The sequence below is a fragment of the Felis catus genome, chromosome D1, assembly GCF_018350175.1.
Source record: "Felis catus isolate Fca126 chromosome D1, F.catus_Fca126_mat1.0, whole genome shotgun sequence".
Lineage (NCBI taxonomy): Eukaryota > Metazoa > Chordata > Mammalia > Carnivora > Felidae > Felis > Felis catus.
In genome coordinates this window covers 88,774,763-88,791,521 of record NC_058377.1, presented here as the reverse complement: position 1 = coordinate 88,791,521, position 16,759 = coordinate 88,774,763, and the positions used below count along the sequence as shown (strand labels likewise).

At 38.2% G+C, this 16,759-nt stretch overlaps 1 protein-coding gene across 2 annotated transcripts in view; it reads right to left on the bottom strand.

Moving 5' to 3' along the window:
- Positions 1-935: 935 nt before the first annotated feature.
- The window catches only part of PDHX (pyruvate dehydrogenase complex component X), a 71,167-nt gene continuing 55,343 nt past the window's right edge, over positions 936-16,759 (bottom strand). Inside the window, exons 8-12 of one of the 2 annotated variants that reach the window (XM_006937192.5) lie at positions 15,027-15,085; positions 11,495-11,653; positions 7,086-7,150; positions 4,123-4,329; positions 936-2,907 (exon numbers count right to left, since the gene is read on the bottom strand). In XM_006937192.5, the coding sequence (XP_006937254.4) occupies positions 2,763-2,907; positions 4,123-4,329; positions 7,086-7,150; positions 11,495-11,653; positions 15,027-15,085 (635 nt within the window). In that variant the 3' untranslated portion in view covers positions 936-2,762. Of the gene's footprint in view, positions 2,908-3,193; positions 4,330-7,085; positions 7,151-11,494; positions 11,654-15,026; positions 15,086-16,759 lie in introns of those variants that run through there. The other variant, XM_003993164.6, reaches the window with a different exon arrangement.

The window sequence follows — 16,759 nt, the reverse complement described above, 5'->3', positions numbered from 1 at the left end:
AATGATGATGTTAAAATAGGCTGGACCCGCTTTATAGAATTGAGATTAAACAAGACTAGCAACCACCACCACCACGGTTAATTTTCCCTCCTGTTTCCTCATTTTTCATAGGTAAGCACATTGAGGCACAGAAAAATAAAAGTTTTTACCAAGAGCACAATATAGATAAAGCTAAACCCAGCCGAAAATACTCTTGATTTAATACTTGGAGCACAAAGTACGTACTAAAGGGCAGTAGTTCTGTCGCGAAGGACAGTAACTTATTGAGTGCTCTCCTATAGTTAGTTCCCTGACAAATGCCATTCTTTACCAAACGGGCTGTTGATGAGCCACTGGAAAGAAGCAGAATAAGTGCAGTTTATATGATTGTCATTTTGACAACTTACGTGTAATACTTTATGCTTTATCAGGTGCTTGACTAATAGAATATCTCATTTGATCACAACAGCCTCATCTTTAAAAGATCTATTTTTAAAGTGATGGGGTAATAAAGAATTTCACAACCGAAGGAATTTCAGAAAACGTAAATCGTTTTTGGTGTGAATAAAGGCAAATCATGACTAATTAATGATTTTGTGAAGAATTTCTCAACTTTTAATAAAAGCCCGTTTCCTTTCATTGTATATATCATGTGCAGTAGAGGTTAGGTGAGAGATTTAAAAGTATCCGCTTTCCTAGGAAGAAAAGGCTGCTCGAACTTGTTGCAAAAAATACAGATGAGTGATAAAATGTGAAGGTAAGCTTTTCATAGATCAAAAAAATAAAAGACTGCTACTAACAGAGGCTAATCATTTTTCCAAACACATCTTTATGCCTTATAATTTCATTCAATATTACAAGTCTAGACAAACCACACCTTTCCTCCAACCCAGCACCTGTCCCCATCTGCTGCAACCAATGGAAACACTAGGAAGTAAAATTTAAAAGTCCACAAAACTATTTAACATTATTTTATTGGAAGACTGCTGCTTTTTCCATTTACAGAAAGCTTAAATGTCTTCTGAAATATATCATTTGCTGTACATGACTTAATTTTTTGGATGCCGGTGATGTGGGCCGAGGAGGACTGTGTTTTGGACCAGGAAATTACATTACTGTTGCTGCATTATCTGACCGCACATGCCCACTCCGAATATCTGTAATACACCGCAACATATTAACGTGTACACTATTCTTCACCTCCCGCACTTCTTTAACGTCCCCTGACCTAGTGCAGAGTCTAGTTAACTCACTCTTTCATTAAGGCAAAAGCTTCCAGATGGTTCCTGCCGACTGCTGTCCTCTCCTCATTTTGACCTGCCTTGCATATCATGGCCAGCCTAACCTTATAGCAATTCTACGCCGTTTTTTCTGGTGACTGAAAAATCAACAGAAGTTTCTCATGAATAAGGCCGTATCTAAATTAACAGTTAATTGTTACCTGCAACATATTTGGTTCTTTTACTTCTTCACGTCACCTGAGACAAAGTCCGTCATGATGCAGTTGTGTAATGAGGATACGTTTCCCTTGAACACGAAGATCTAAATGCCATTTTACTTTTTCTTCCACACTCTAACTATAATCCATTAACTCACAGCACCCCCTATCTTTCAATTAAAAGGTTAGAAAACTAGGCTTGCTTTTAACAGAATGTCTGAATGGCTGGCCTGTACGATTTAGCATGAAATTAAATCCGCAACGCAAAGAAGAAGAAAAAAAAAATCTAAAAATAAAAGTTCCATTTGACATTCCACGTAAGATAGCTGCACTAGCACATATAAATCGCTTAGTATTGTTGCAAACAAAGGAGGTGGGCCAGCAATATATTGATGCCACAAAATAGTGAACAAACTCTGTACGGGTCACCTGGAAATTGCAAGGGGAGAAGCAGGGCCATTTGACTTATAAACAGTCATTGATATTTCTTTTCATGCCCAAGTGTTAAAAGAAATGTGTGCTGCCTTTTTTTTAGAAGTCTTCCCCAAATTTTACTCATCTTCCCTGCTTAAATGAGGAAAAAGATGACCAGATATCAAATTTAATTTTTATATCCTCTCAGTGTGATACCTCTCAGTACTACAAAAACGAGTATCTATTACACACATACAATAAGATATAAATAATACATATAAAAAGAAATAAACATATATCTATATCTATATCTATATGTATCTATAAAAACTGGAGGAGGGAGCCTGCCTAAACAGCATAGAGCTCGTTCTCTAGAACAACCCAAACCGTGTTACTCAGATCAGTGCTATGGCCAAGTGTATGTATTACACTTACATAATCAGTGTAAGTATTAGAGAAAACGCTTCTAGTCAGAATGAATTTGTACCGAAAGCTGTGAGGTGAGCCCATGAAAAATCAAAATGCCTCAAGCGTACACGGTATTTCTGCTGTGCAGTTCCCGACTTTCCAAGGCAGGCAGTGGTGGCTACGAGTGCCCAGCTCCCTGCCGGGGAAACAGGTGCATTGCCATGTACGCATGTCCGTCTGTGGAAAACAGAGCTCCACGCCAATGCTTATGGCTGTCTCAAGTTCTATTCCTCAGATATAAAAATTAAGAGAAAACAAGTAATTTCAGTTAAAACTGAGAGTAACATAACTTGCAAGAGTTACTTTGAAAAGAGCATTTGGGGACAATTTTTAGTCTAACTGTTAATATGACAAAGGTTTTTAAGACTGCTTTGAAAAAAAACAGTTTGTAAAGAGTAATTGGATTAAGCATATTCTTAACAGCTGATATACTGGGGCTCCGATGGTTTTAGAAGCTCTTCGGTTAGAGCGTAGGCAGCGTGCCGTCATACCACGTGGTCTGCTTTCTGGGGATTCCGGGTAGCAGACGCCAACACAAGCCTTTCTGTGACTGGGTATTTAAATCAGCACCCAATTTCAGGCCAGCTGACGTGCCGGTCGTGGTAAAGCTGTTAAAAGAGAGAAACAGGCTCTTCTGACTTTTACAATAATTAGTGAAAAGTTCATACTATTGATGGAATAAAAAGGAGAGTTCCTGCCTACTTCATAAAATTTCCCTTCTGCTCTCTTTCAAAGTTTTACACTCCACATCCGTTGTTTTCCTAATGTTAGGTCAAGTTTAAATTCTTCCTTTCCTCTTGTAGACTTCCTTATAAGCTGTCCCAGGCAAACTACTAACCAACTTCAAGGATCTGCTAAACTTCTGTGTCCTAACATTTAAAATACAATAGAAGCTTTTGTATTTTCTCACATTTTATTGCACAATACAAACTTGATTCAAATGCACTAAAAAAACCCAACATTTTGTGTTTAAGTTAACACTAATTCAAAATGTTTGGTAGGAAATAGCATAATTTATTTTAATATATCAACTTAATATGAAGGTGAACAGTTTATTTCAGAAAGTTTAGATATTTTCACTATAGTTTATTACTGAAACAAATGTTTTGGTCTCTCTCTCTTATTTTTGACTTTTTAATTCTTCCTCTTTATAAGTTCACAGTGTCATAGAAGTGAAAAATAAGACTGATAGAAACCACTCTAAAACCTATGGCTTTATATACATAAAAAATTCAATAATGTTGCCACAACCCCTAATACAATGTGATCCTTATTTACTTACTATTATCCAGAATACACTTCTGTACATATTAAATTGTTCAAGTATATCTAGAGCAGTGCTTATGAAAAGTGAGGTCCCACTGCTTAAATTAATGGGCTTCTCTTTGACGCTCACTTCTAATTTCAACATAATTAGTTCTCACAATTTTTCCCATTTTACAATTTATCATACATTCTCAAATAGTCTAAAATGCTCACATGAGCCAAACAATTTAATTTACATTTCACTTTAGAACAGCACCAGAGGTTAAAAATGAATCTGACGAACCAAATGTTCTCTTTCTTTTACTAGTTACGGTTTGTTATTTATTTCTGTAACATTAAACTCAAGCTGAAAATGAGGACAACTCGGAGGACAAACTCGTTCACCCTAAATAAATAAACAACTCATCCACTTCGCGCTTGTATACCTAATTGTTTTCTTACAGTGTAGGTTTTAGTACCAGCTACTCAATTAACTAAGCCAGAGACCAACTTCTCATGTTGGAGGCTAGGCCAGTCGGATGGGGTTCTCCAGGTTTGCTTTAAAACTTTCAAGAAACCTGGTAGCCAGTTCGTCGTCCACCACCCGGCTGTCACTTGACATGGTGACCGTTATGAGCTGGTGCCGCTGCAGCTGGGCATTCCCCTCTTCGTCCCGCGTGAGCTTGAGCACAGGCCGGAATCTCCCCACGGCCAGAATGCAGGCCTGAGGAGGGTTGATCACTGCAGTAAACTCGTCGATGCCAAACATGCCCAAGTTGGAAATACTAGGGGAAAACAGAACACTCTGAAGGTGGCGCGTCCTCAGTCAAAGAACCCTTTCCCGGAAGCCTACGTTTTCCCTTCACTAAAAAACTGATACAGAACCTTATACCAAGTTATTCAAAGACCAAAGACAAAGACAAACATACCATTCGCAACAGTATCAAAAAACAAGTACCGACACACATATACATAGTATGTCTAATATAACATTCATTCAGCATTGAACTGGAAGACCTCGGCAGTAGAATATGACAAGAAAAAGAAACGATAAGGTACGAGAAGGACTGGGAAAAAGAAAGAAAATGGTCACGGGACGCCTGGGTGGCTCAGTCAGTTAAGCGTCTGACTCTTGGTTTCAGCTCAGGTCATGAGCTCACGGTGTGTGGGATCGAGCCCCACATTGGGCTCTGTGCTGGGAGCATAGAGACTGCTTGAGATTCTCTCTCTCCCTCTCTCTCTGCCCCTCACTCACTCACACACTCTCTCTCTTTCAAAATAAACTTAAAAAAAACAGAGAAAGCAAGAAAATAGTCATTATTCATAGATGAATTGACTGTGTACACAGAAAATCTAAGACTCTACAGATAAAATAGGATACGTAAGTGAATTTAGCTAAGTCACCAGATAAAAAGGCCAATGTAAAACTTCATTTTATATCTACATACAGGTTGCTGTAGTTAAAAATGAAATTTAAAAACAATACCATTTACAACAGTAGCAAAAAATAAATAAAAGAAATACATCTAATAAGACCTCTATGTAGAAGATTATAAAACAGAACTGAATGAAACCAAAGAACTGAATAAACAACGGCGTATACCGTGTTCACTGCCTGGAAGATTCAATACTGTAAAGATGTTAATTCTTCTCACGCCAATTAAAAGACTGAATGCAATCCCAATCAAAACCCCAGCAAGGTTTGCATCTATGTGTCTGTATATGAAAAGTGTTAAGTTGACTCTGAAACGTATTTGCAAATATAAAGAGCCAAGAAAGACAGTTTTAAGGGTGAACAAAATTAAAGACCTCCCTTACCAGGTATCAAAGGTTACACCTTGGTGATACCGAGCAAAAGGGATGAACACACAGGCCAACTGAAGAGACAACACAGAACAGACCAAACACACACATGGTCACTTTCTCAGTGCTATGGAGAAGGAGTCAGCCTTTCAATAGGTGATGTTGGGTCAATGTAATTAATATCCATAAGGGGCGGGGGGGGGGCGGTTACAGAATCTTGACCTTTATCTTCGTACCAGATACAAAATCCAATTTTAGATGGATTGTGATCTACATGTGAAAAGTTGTAAAACTTCTAGAAAATAACATAGAAAAATAACTTCATAATTCTGGGAGAGGCAAGAATTCTAAATAGAAAACAAATAGTACAAGCTGTAAAAATAAACAAACAAAAAAAACCCCTAAAAAATAGAATTTCACTAAAATTCACAACTTGTGTTCATTAAAAATCCATGAAGAAAGTTCCAAAGGCAAGGGACGCAGTGGGAAAGGATACGTGAAATAATATGTATCCTATAAAGAACTGTGTATCTGGAGCTAAGAGCCTTCCACATACCATTTTTAAAAATGGACATGAGATATCAACAGGTACTTTATCTGGTAAGTTACCAGATACCCTAAAGGCTGAAAGATAATGAAAATGTATTCAATAGCATTAATTTGCCTGACCCCAAAGAGTACCACTACATACCTTAAGAATTGTTACAATTTAAAACCTAACGTTACTAAGCGTTGGTGAGAATATGAAGCAACGAGAATTCTCATGCGCTGTTACCGGAAGTATAAATTTGTATGACCGTTTTGGAAAACTGGCAATATCCATTAAAGCTTTTAATTCAGGAGTTCCACTTTCAGGTCTATACAACAAATATATTCACCGTAAGACACCGATGACAATGTTCACGGCACCGTTATTGGTAACAGCACCAAACTGTAAACAACAACATATGCCCAAGAGTAAAAGCAGACACTGGCGCATTCATACGATATGCTACAAAATACTATACATTGCAAAAGTAAATAATAACTACTTCACATGGCAACATGGCAATCTCGCAGACATTAATGTTGAGTGAGAGAAGTCAGACACTAAGGGATATACATTATTTACATAAAGACCAAAGGTAGCAAAACAAAATCCGTGGTGATAATTTTCGGAAAGGTGGTTACCTTTGCCAGGGGGATAATTAGGAAGGGGTAAAGGGAAGCTTCTGGGATGCTGGTAACAGTCTATAACTTGCTTTGGTCGGTTACACTGAAACCTGTGTTCTTCCATTTTTTGAAACATTCACGCTACACTCAGTGTACTACATACACTGTATGAAGGTGACACTTAAAAACAGAGCTGATAATACCTAAAGGATCCAAATGTTAATATTCTCCCCTGAATTATCTTAAAATAAAAGAGATTGCAAGTAGAAAACAAAAGTAGAAGTTTATAAATGTATTATATTTATAATATATTTTTTAATGTTTATTTATTTTTGAGAGTGTGTGAGAGAGAGAGAGAGAGAGAGAGAGAGAGCGCAAGTAGGGGAGGGGCAGAGAGAGAGAGAGGCAAACATCCTAAGCAGGCTTCAGGCTCCGAGCTGTCAGCACAGAGCCCGATGCAGGGCTGGAACCCACAAACTATGAGATTGTGACCTGAGCTGAAGTCAAATGCCCAACCGACTGAGCCACCCAGGTACCCCATGGTCGTCTGTCTGACGTTACTGATAATTCAGAGTTTAAATTTTACCTAAAAGATCCGCCTTGGTATTCTTCAGGTAACAGTTTTCCATCTCTCGCTTTCTTTGATAGAGCCTGAGAAAGAAAAATACACGTTGAGCATGACAACCAGCACCATGTTATGCAGCTGATTTTGCCCCTTGTAATACTTGTCTGGGGTACACACTCATCGCTGATGTGCCCTCACTGACTCTATAGGACATATACATATCTACACACACATACATACATACACACACACACGTCATTTTCTCTAATACAATTCAAAAATGAACAAGTTAGAGCACAGATCATCTATGAAGCTAAAGATGTGAACTGAAACTCTACAAAAATTACTTCCCTTTAAAAATTCTTCCAGTATTAGAATTACCCCATATACCATAACTATGCAGCATGTTTTCTATAGATACAATGAAATTATTCTGCCTATAAAGATTTTATTGTGAGACAAAGTATTAGAAGAAACCACTCTTGTCGACCCAGTAGCTTTTAAATAAATTTTGTCTAATGACAACCATCACACAACCAACATATTAGTTTTCATCTTTCAATGTTTCCTTCTTTTTTATAAAACCGAAACATACACATCATATCTATCACTTCAGACAGCTGCAAAAAAAAAGCAGAATTGTATATTTCACTGTCAATATTATAAGCATCTTCTGTGCTGTTAGTCTTTATAAATGATTTTTAAATGTCTGCTTAACATTCTAAAGACTACATCTGCCACAATTCAGTCATGCCCCCAGTGTTTTAATTTGGTCCACTGGTTTCAATTACTTCATAAAAATCTTCAGAGGTGCAATTACAAAGCTCTAGGACATACACATTTTTGGGGTTCTTGATCTACAGCTGAAGCAACTCCTGAATGAGCTAGTTTTACACCTGCCACGAGGACTGTAAGAATATATTAACTTCATACCACTCTCAGCAAAATTGCTTTCTAAAAACTGACAGAGGAAAAGACAGATGACACTCTGAGAATGACGTTAAGAAAAGTAGTTCAGGGGCGCCCGGAGGGCTAAATCTGCTGAGCATCCAACTCTCGATTTTGGCTCAGGTCATGATCTCAAGGTGTGTGGGTTCGAGCTCCGTGTCGGGCTCTGTGTTGACAGACAAACCTGCTTGGGATTCTCTCTCTCCCCCTCTCTGCCCCTCCCTTTCTTTTTCTTTCTCTCAAAATAAACATTAAAAAAAAGGAAGTCGTTAAATATTCCTTGACTTGCGCTTGCAATTGACTACCCTCGTGTTAATTTTTTGTTTTAATGCTTTAAAGACAAAGAAATGGAGGTTGAGTCATTACGTATGAAAAATTAATAAGGAACTAATTTAGGAGGGGAAGAAAGAGAAAAATGAAGCCACTGTCACCTGGGGAGGTAAAATAAATCTGAGGCTTACTTAATTTTCTGTATTATAGAGCTAACATAGTCACCATCGATGATTTAATTTTTGAAAAATAAAACATTCTTTAAAAGTCTAAAAATGATCTCAACATATCACTGTGACTTACTGACAACTGAGATGACTACATATTTATCGATACTAGTTGGATACAGTTATTTACAAAACTACTTGGATCCAAAATGAGTACTGAAAAGGTGAACTTAGACTTGTATGGTCCTTGGACTATCAGAAATATCAGAAATAGGACAATCTACAAATGTGTTTTTTCTGCCTTAAGCGATGTAGCTGTTCACATGATTTAAACAGGCATGTATCATGAATTTTGAAAGGTATCGATTGATTGATTGAGGCAGTTCTTTAAAGGCAGATGATCACAACAATCCTGATGAATTACTAGGCTAAAACAAATAAAACACATGTTCATTTTAAAAACTGGACTGCAAGCCCACATAATACACTTAAAAAAAACATCTCTCTGTAGACTGTAAACATATCAGCAGGATACTCCTATCAATGAACACTAAAAGCCTGGCATAAGAATAATTCTGAGGAGCATCACTGGTTTTACAAATTCCTAATTCTCACTGGGATTTCCCAGTAATGTAAACTTAAAATCAAAACACATGTTACCTGAAGCCTCGTGCCGAAAGGATGTAATACAAGATGACTAGGAAATATTTCTAAAATATGTCACATTCCTTACTAACTCATTTAAAAAACATACCGGGTACATCGAGGAAAACTTTGCCTCTGTCTTTTAAAATGTTATAACTAATGAAGCATGGGATCTAAGGCTTGTTACTATATTACTTTATTTAGGGAATAAAAACTTGAACTTAGCTAAGGCATGCCTTTAGCACCACACAATGACATCCTTAAGGTTAGTGAGGGTCAAGAAGTAAAAACTTAGTGCAGGTATTAACCTGGTCCACAGATGGAGCTCCAGAGACCCGCAAACTCCTTGAAAAGTTCATTTCAATACAAGTTTTTATTGAGAATTAAACAAATAAATTCACGGAGCACCTACTATCTCCATGCACTCTTTCTTCTAGAATTGGATATATGGCAAGAGCAAGACCATCAACATCAGACAGGAAGGAACAGAGAAGGATCAACAAATAAAGAAATGAGGTGATCTCAGAGAATGATCAACTGCAGGAACACAATAACACAGGATAACGTCAGGAAGCTACTTCAGCAATGGAAGCCACAGGAGCCCTAAGAAAATGGCTCATGAATTGTGAAATGCCCCGATTTAAATAAAACCTCACCTCTACTGCTTTCTAGATGCATCACTGTGGGCAGATTTCTTAACAGCACTAAAACTCCATTTCCTCCATTTCAAAATGGGGGAATTAAAGTTTCAACTATGATACTGGGCTGATTAAATACAGTGCTTAGCCTGGTGTCTCACACATGCTAAGAAGAGAGAGTGGGGTGTTGGTCACAGGCAGCAGGGTGGGAGAGGGTGGGAGAGGGTAGGAGGGGGTGGGAGGGGGTGGGAGAGAGAAGCAGGGAGAATAAGAAGCATAGAGGAGCAGCCAGCGCACACTGATACTTAAGGGTTGCCAGGAATTACAGGAAAACCTCAAGGACTGTCACAGAGGCCCTAGAACATTCCAAAGGGTCAAGGCTGCCCTTCCCATTGCGGAGAGGCTGCTCACACTGCTTCCTTACACCTCAACTTAGCTTCTTTCAGGATACAAGAAAATGGGAACGCTAACACTGCTAATTTAAGAACTATGTACTATCATAGTAAAATTAGTAAACTGGTCAAAAGCAAAGAGACTTTCCTATAATGCTTAATTTTAAAAATTTAATATATAAGAAACACATAAATATTAAAAATAAGAAAGATATAAAAATACATAAGAAAATTCTAACTTTATAGTGAAATTTAACCTCATTTGGATTTCACAAAAACACTAATAATACATGTATTCTCATTGTTGTTGAAAACTCTTGATGACTAAAAGGCACACAACTATCTTAGTAAACCAACGTATCTTACTTTGACTTCTGCATTGGTCGAACTAAGTCACCGCTCAATTAAGAAAAACAGTTGCATTTTTATCTATAAAAACACATTCTGCTAATCTTTTCAAAGAGGAGCAAAGAAAGAGCTAACAATGTCATTTCCACTAAGGCCAGCATTAACTGTATCTAACTCGAAGATTCTAAGAGTATGCTTTTAAAAGCAGATTAACTTGTGTTCGTGTATTTTGGGCAAGTACATCTACGACGTGTACACTGTCAGCTCCCCAAAGAAATCTTATCTTCTACTTTTAAAAGTATACTTGCTCGCCCACTAGGTATATACAACTGGTCTTTGGTAAATAAAAAAAAGAGAAGAATCATTTATCTAAATGAGTCTGAAATATTCAATTCTAACGCTGTAAGAGAGGTGACACTTCCGTCAAAAAATACCTCTGGAAATTATACAGGCTGTCAGAGCCGATCTATTGCCCGTGTTCCCATGCGGTTCAATGGGATATTCTGGGGGAAATCCCACTCCTCCATATTGGAGCTAGAAAAACTGCTTTTAAAGAAACTCAGGAAAAATCCAGTACTTTCGCTTCTGGAAAATGAAGGACTTTTAGTGGTCTCAATTCTAGAGAGGAAATGAATAAAATTAGTTTTGAAGAATAAAACACTGTGAACAGTGAGATCTACTCACCACCTTCACAGAAATACAGTTTCAGCTTTAACTTTAAAACTATCTAAAATATCATCTTTAGAGTGGAATTCTAGATTTTGGGAAATAAAGCATTCACCTGTAACTTGAATACAGTAGATCCTAATCTATCTGTATGTTATTTCTGAATTTTTGAATATTAAATTTTCTTAAAATGGTTCCTACCTAGATAAAACCTTAAAAACTTTCATACACAATTGACAATCACTTGAAAATACTAATACATAAATATCTCTATCACAGTATGACTAGATCATGTCAAGACTTTACCAGAGAGTAAATACCAACATTTTGAAAGCACAGTATTTCCTAAGACATACCTTTACAGAGTCAGCAATTTCCCGTATACCCTTAGCGGCAGCATCTTTTATGATTGGCGTAATTAAACCTTTATCTGTTGCCACAGCCACTGAAATGTCAATAAAGGGCAGTTGCTTTGGGCCCTCTCCATCCCAGCTTACATTAACATCTGGCATTTGCTATGAAACAGAAATAGAAAAAACATGTCACTAAAGAAGCAGCTGTAGAGCAAGGCGGTTACAGAAAAATAACTAAAATTATTCTGCATTTTTGAAAGTGAATATAGGTGGACAGAGCAAACAAATGAAGATCTGGTTTGAAACAATGATTTGGATCTCAGTGTTAAATGTCGTCTATGTTTGGGAAGAATAAACATACCATCTTTTTTGAAGCAAGCTTCAGGAAACACTGATGGACCTGTTTTGATCGCTGTATACTAAATCATGGCTAAAAAAAGGTCTCCCTTTGTTAAATCTGATTACTAAAAAGCATTTAACATTTGCCATACTTCCTGCCTCATACAGTGACCAACGTGGCCTTAAGGAGAAGAGAAGAAGGGAGGGGAGCGGGTAGCAACATTCAGCCACATAATTCCTGAGGCATGTAGACGGCGCAATTATCTAGCGCAGCCCTGGCGGATATCATCCGGCCCCTAATAAGTGACTTCTGTATTTAAGAGAGATTTCCCAGGCTTCACCAACATATGACAGATACTGTGTATGAGCATGCATGTGTTTAATATACATACAACTACGCGGAAGACGAAAAGAGCAGAGGAAATGGCTAAACACCTGGAGACCGTGTATACTGACACTGTTGCCAAGTATCGGAGAAAGTGATGGTGAAAAACAGCAAACAGACGAATTTCTCTTCCCACTCTTCGCTTGGGTAACAGCCTACCTAAGTGTACTTCTGAGCCCTCCCCGAAGAGGCCTTTCCCACTGTGCTCCTCCCCGGCCTGTTATGTTCACTCCTGCTGCTCGTTCATTCGAAGTCATCAAAGCTCATTTGTCAAAATCAGACACGGCGAAGTCGCAAACCCCCCGAAGATTTTAAATTCTTACAGAGGACGCTAAAGTAAACGAGGGGAAGAAAAGCCCCTCCCAAGTAAGGAACATCTGGCAAAAGAAGTGTAATTACGCAGCCACGCGACAAAAGCCCAGGGGACATGGTCTCAGTTGTAGGCAAAGGAAAATTCATACCCTTAAACTTTCTTATTCGTATTTATAATCATTATTTCACATTTTCTAATAAAATATTTTTCAACCGAAGTCTAATCTAATTCTACTCTGCAGCTAAGGAAATGACGGAAGGAATACATAAACAATATAAAAGACTGAGCACACAAATATACATTAATAACAGCGAGACAGGGTCTAGAATAATGCCAGCCTTGAGGACATTACGATATTAGAAGAAACATTTAAATAACGTTAGGCTAGTTAAGCTTGGGAATCCAGATGAAATGAGTGATTTTCTGGGAATATAGAAGTTTCCAAAAGTGATTCAAGAAAACGCTGAAAATTAAACAGCTCAATAATTATGGGGGAAAATGAGAAAGTCATCAAGTCTACCTCCTCAAAATAGAACTAGGCTGAGATATTTTTATTGGTGAATTCTATAAACTTCAAGAAATAAAAATCTTTATAATAAAGAAAAAAAGTACAGAGAAAGGAAAGAGGAAAAGGATCCAAATTCATTTTAAGAGACCACCGATTTAAAAAAAACCTGATAAAACTAGCACAAAATTTAAACTACAATCACGGTTCCTAATACAAAATTATGAAATGAAATGTAATGGCCACTGCAGATTCACTTAAGGAGGGCAAGAACGATTCATAATTAGAAAATCACTAATACAATTCAAAATATTATTTGGTCAAAACACAAAAGCATATGAACCCTTAGATACGAATGGCTAAGAAAAGGCATGACTTTAAAATTCTCCATTACTGTATTGTCCAAGAAATAAAAACAAATTCCTTATAAGCATACTTTAAATATAGCACTTAATACGCGTGATCCAGAAAAATAGCCTGGTTATAGAAAGAAAGGCAGGACAGAAAATGGTGCAGAGCAGGAAGGCAGGAAGCCTGGGTTTCCAATCTACGTGTCCAGCCAGACACCCCACCGCTCACCTGCCTTCCTGGCCCCTCCAATGGGACACCATTTGGCTTCTCGAACTGAGTTATGTCCAAATCCAACTCTAGAACTCCTACCTCGAACCTGCTCCTCTCTCACATCCCCAATCTCTGCACGTGGAAAGCTCCATTCCTCCCAATGCTTGGGCCAAAGCCCTTGTCCTTTCTCTCACACTCCACATCCAATCCATCAGTCAATTTTGTTGGCTCTACTTTGAAACGTATCCAAAATCTCACCTTCACCCTAGCCACCCTCCTAGCTGCCACCTGAGTCCACACCACTGTCAGGGTCCACAGCCTCCCAGGAGAGCACTGCTGCCCCCTGGCCTCTCTACAGGCTGCATTCCTCAAACCACCAGAACAGTCACTCCTTTTTCTTTGTAAAGGTGAAGTAGACCGTCAGTCCTCTCTCAATCCCCTCCAAAGGCTTCCTTCCCCTTCATAATAAAATCCCTAGTCCTTTCCATGGCCACCAAGGCTTCACCTACTTCAGGGCCCTCTCCACATTCCCTCTTTTAATATCATCTGTTCAATCTCATCTCCTACCTTCTTTCTCCGAGGCACACTTTGTCCCTGGGGCCATGTCTCAAAGGCAGCACTCGCCCCTCCCAGCCGTTGCGTCTGCAGTTCCCTCTGACTGGAGCACTCTTCTACTAGGTGTGTCTGTGGCTCACACCCTCTTTTTTGGGCCTTGGCTCAGTTATCACCTTGCCAGAGAGGCCTTCCTTGCCTAACTGTGCACAATGACACCTCTACTCCCCTTTCTCTTGCTCCTCAATACTTTCACTATCTGACAACTACCGGTCTCTTCCATCCAGAGTGTAAGCCCCAGGAGAGCAGAAAACATGTAGGTGTTCGTTCACTATTGTACCTCTAATGCCTACAAAGTACTCAGCACAACACCGGGGATCAATTCGTATTTGCTGAATGGTCTCTGTTCTGCTATAATTAGTCGTAAGCCCCACTGATTCTCAGTTTCATTTGTATTACTGAGGGGGTGAGACTACATGATATATTTTTAGCAATAATGTTATAAAATTTTGGGGACTTAAAAATCAGAGTTCCATTTATCATATAAAAATCCCAAGACATGAGACTATTTAAAAATTTTTTTTAATGTTTATTAATTTTTGAGAGACAGAGAGATAGAGCAGGACTGAGGGAGAGGCAGAGAGAGAGAGAGACAGACAGACAGAGACAGAGACAGAGACAGAGACAGAGAGAGAGACACTTCCAATCTGAAGCAGGCTCCAGGCTCTGAGCTGTCAGCACAGAGCCCGACACGGGGCTCAAACTCAGAAGCCATGAGATCATGACCTGAGCTAAAGTCGGACGCACAACCGACTGAGCCACCCAGGCACCCCAACATGAGACTAAAAGAAGCCAAAATTATTTGGGGTCTGCTACTTACTTTAAGGGTAACAGCTGCTGCCTTGATGATAAAATCGTTTACTGATACTTTAATGTCATCTGAAAGAAAAACAAGCATATCAAAATTAGGTTCATAATGAAACTTTAACATTGACCATTATGATTTCAAACTTATTCATTAACCAACCATAATGAAAAATATTGTAAGTTTTTGTTTATTCGCTTAGCAAAATTTCCCTGATTAGAAAAACTTATATGAGGCCCTGGATAAATAATATTAGCCATACATGTAGACAATTACTTCTGGAACTTGATTATAATTCTTTTAAAGCTTAGATATCATATACAAGAACTTGAAGGATACATTATAACCGTAATTAGAAAGAACCAACTCCTATCTCTCCAAAAACACAAATGATCTCTCTATATAGATTCAGATGATTCATTTTTTTCTCTCATCCTTTTCAAATGTCTTCATTCTGCATGAGCTTTATAATATATTGATTATACTAGAACAGTGGTAACACAGTCACTTTAAAGATATTTCTTTCTATCTATCTATCTATCTATCTATCTATCTATCTATCTATCTACCTACCTACCTACCTATCTATCTATCTATCCATCCATCCATCTAGAAAGAAATTTCTTACTAATGGAGTGGACACCAAAAAAATTTAAGACCAATGGGCTGCTTTTTAACTTAACAAAACAGGATACAGCAAAGGGCAAAGATGAAGCAATGTTGGCACAGGTCCTGATGCAACGAACAAAATGAGGTTTTCTGTCTAGTTTTATGGTGATTCCGTTAAATCAATTTCCTTCCAGTATACATAATGATTTCAAGGTAAAGCTGAGGTTCCCTCCCTTCCCACAGAGCTGATCATAACTTAAGCATTTGATTTATACTTTTGCTTTTCCAGGTGGGTAGGAAAGTATTGAAAAATGTACACTTGATTCTCCATTGCAATGGCTTCTAGACAAAGTGTTTAAGATAAAGATCTCGTCAATGGTATGTGGCAAGATAAACAAATCCCGTTACTATAGTATCATGGAATTTTATATGAACAATAGCTCATTCCCAAGGCATGCTGGAGATTTCAGAAGACACTAGATGAATTACCATAAACCCAAATACTGCCAAACTGTCACGGTAAGAGTCACCTGCTCATCCAAATCATTGCTCTTTTAATTCAGATTTCCAGAGACAGAAATATTTTTGTTTGCTTGTTTTAAACCTCTTTATGAGTAGAAATGTGAGTGGGTTTCCAGTGCTTAGAGAATTTTAATGATAACCACATATAAAAGACTTGGTCTACATAAATTCCAATATGTGGACAGATATTAGGAACTCATTATGCTTACTCTTCATGGCTCCCTCAACCTCCTTCTCACTTTATCTACTATCCATAGGTATCCACAGTGAAGCCTTCCCAAACCATCCACCGGCTGATGATTCCCAATCTACTGCCTGAGTCCACAGCGCTCACCTAAATTCTCTGCCCTCATCGTACTCCAACATTTAGTACTCTTGAGTCGATCACTTTCTTCACCTCAAAACACTGTCTCTTACTGGCTTCTGTGTCACTATACTCTCCACTGTTTTCTTCCACTCTTTACCACTTACTCATTTTCTATCCCTTCCTCTCAAAGGTGGAATCTTCCCAGGCAAGAACATTCTGTTCCATGACTTTGATACCATTCATATGCTGATGATTCCTTCAAATGCTACCTCTAATCCCCATGCATTAGGAGCTTCAGGCTTATTATATG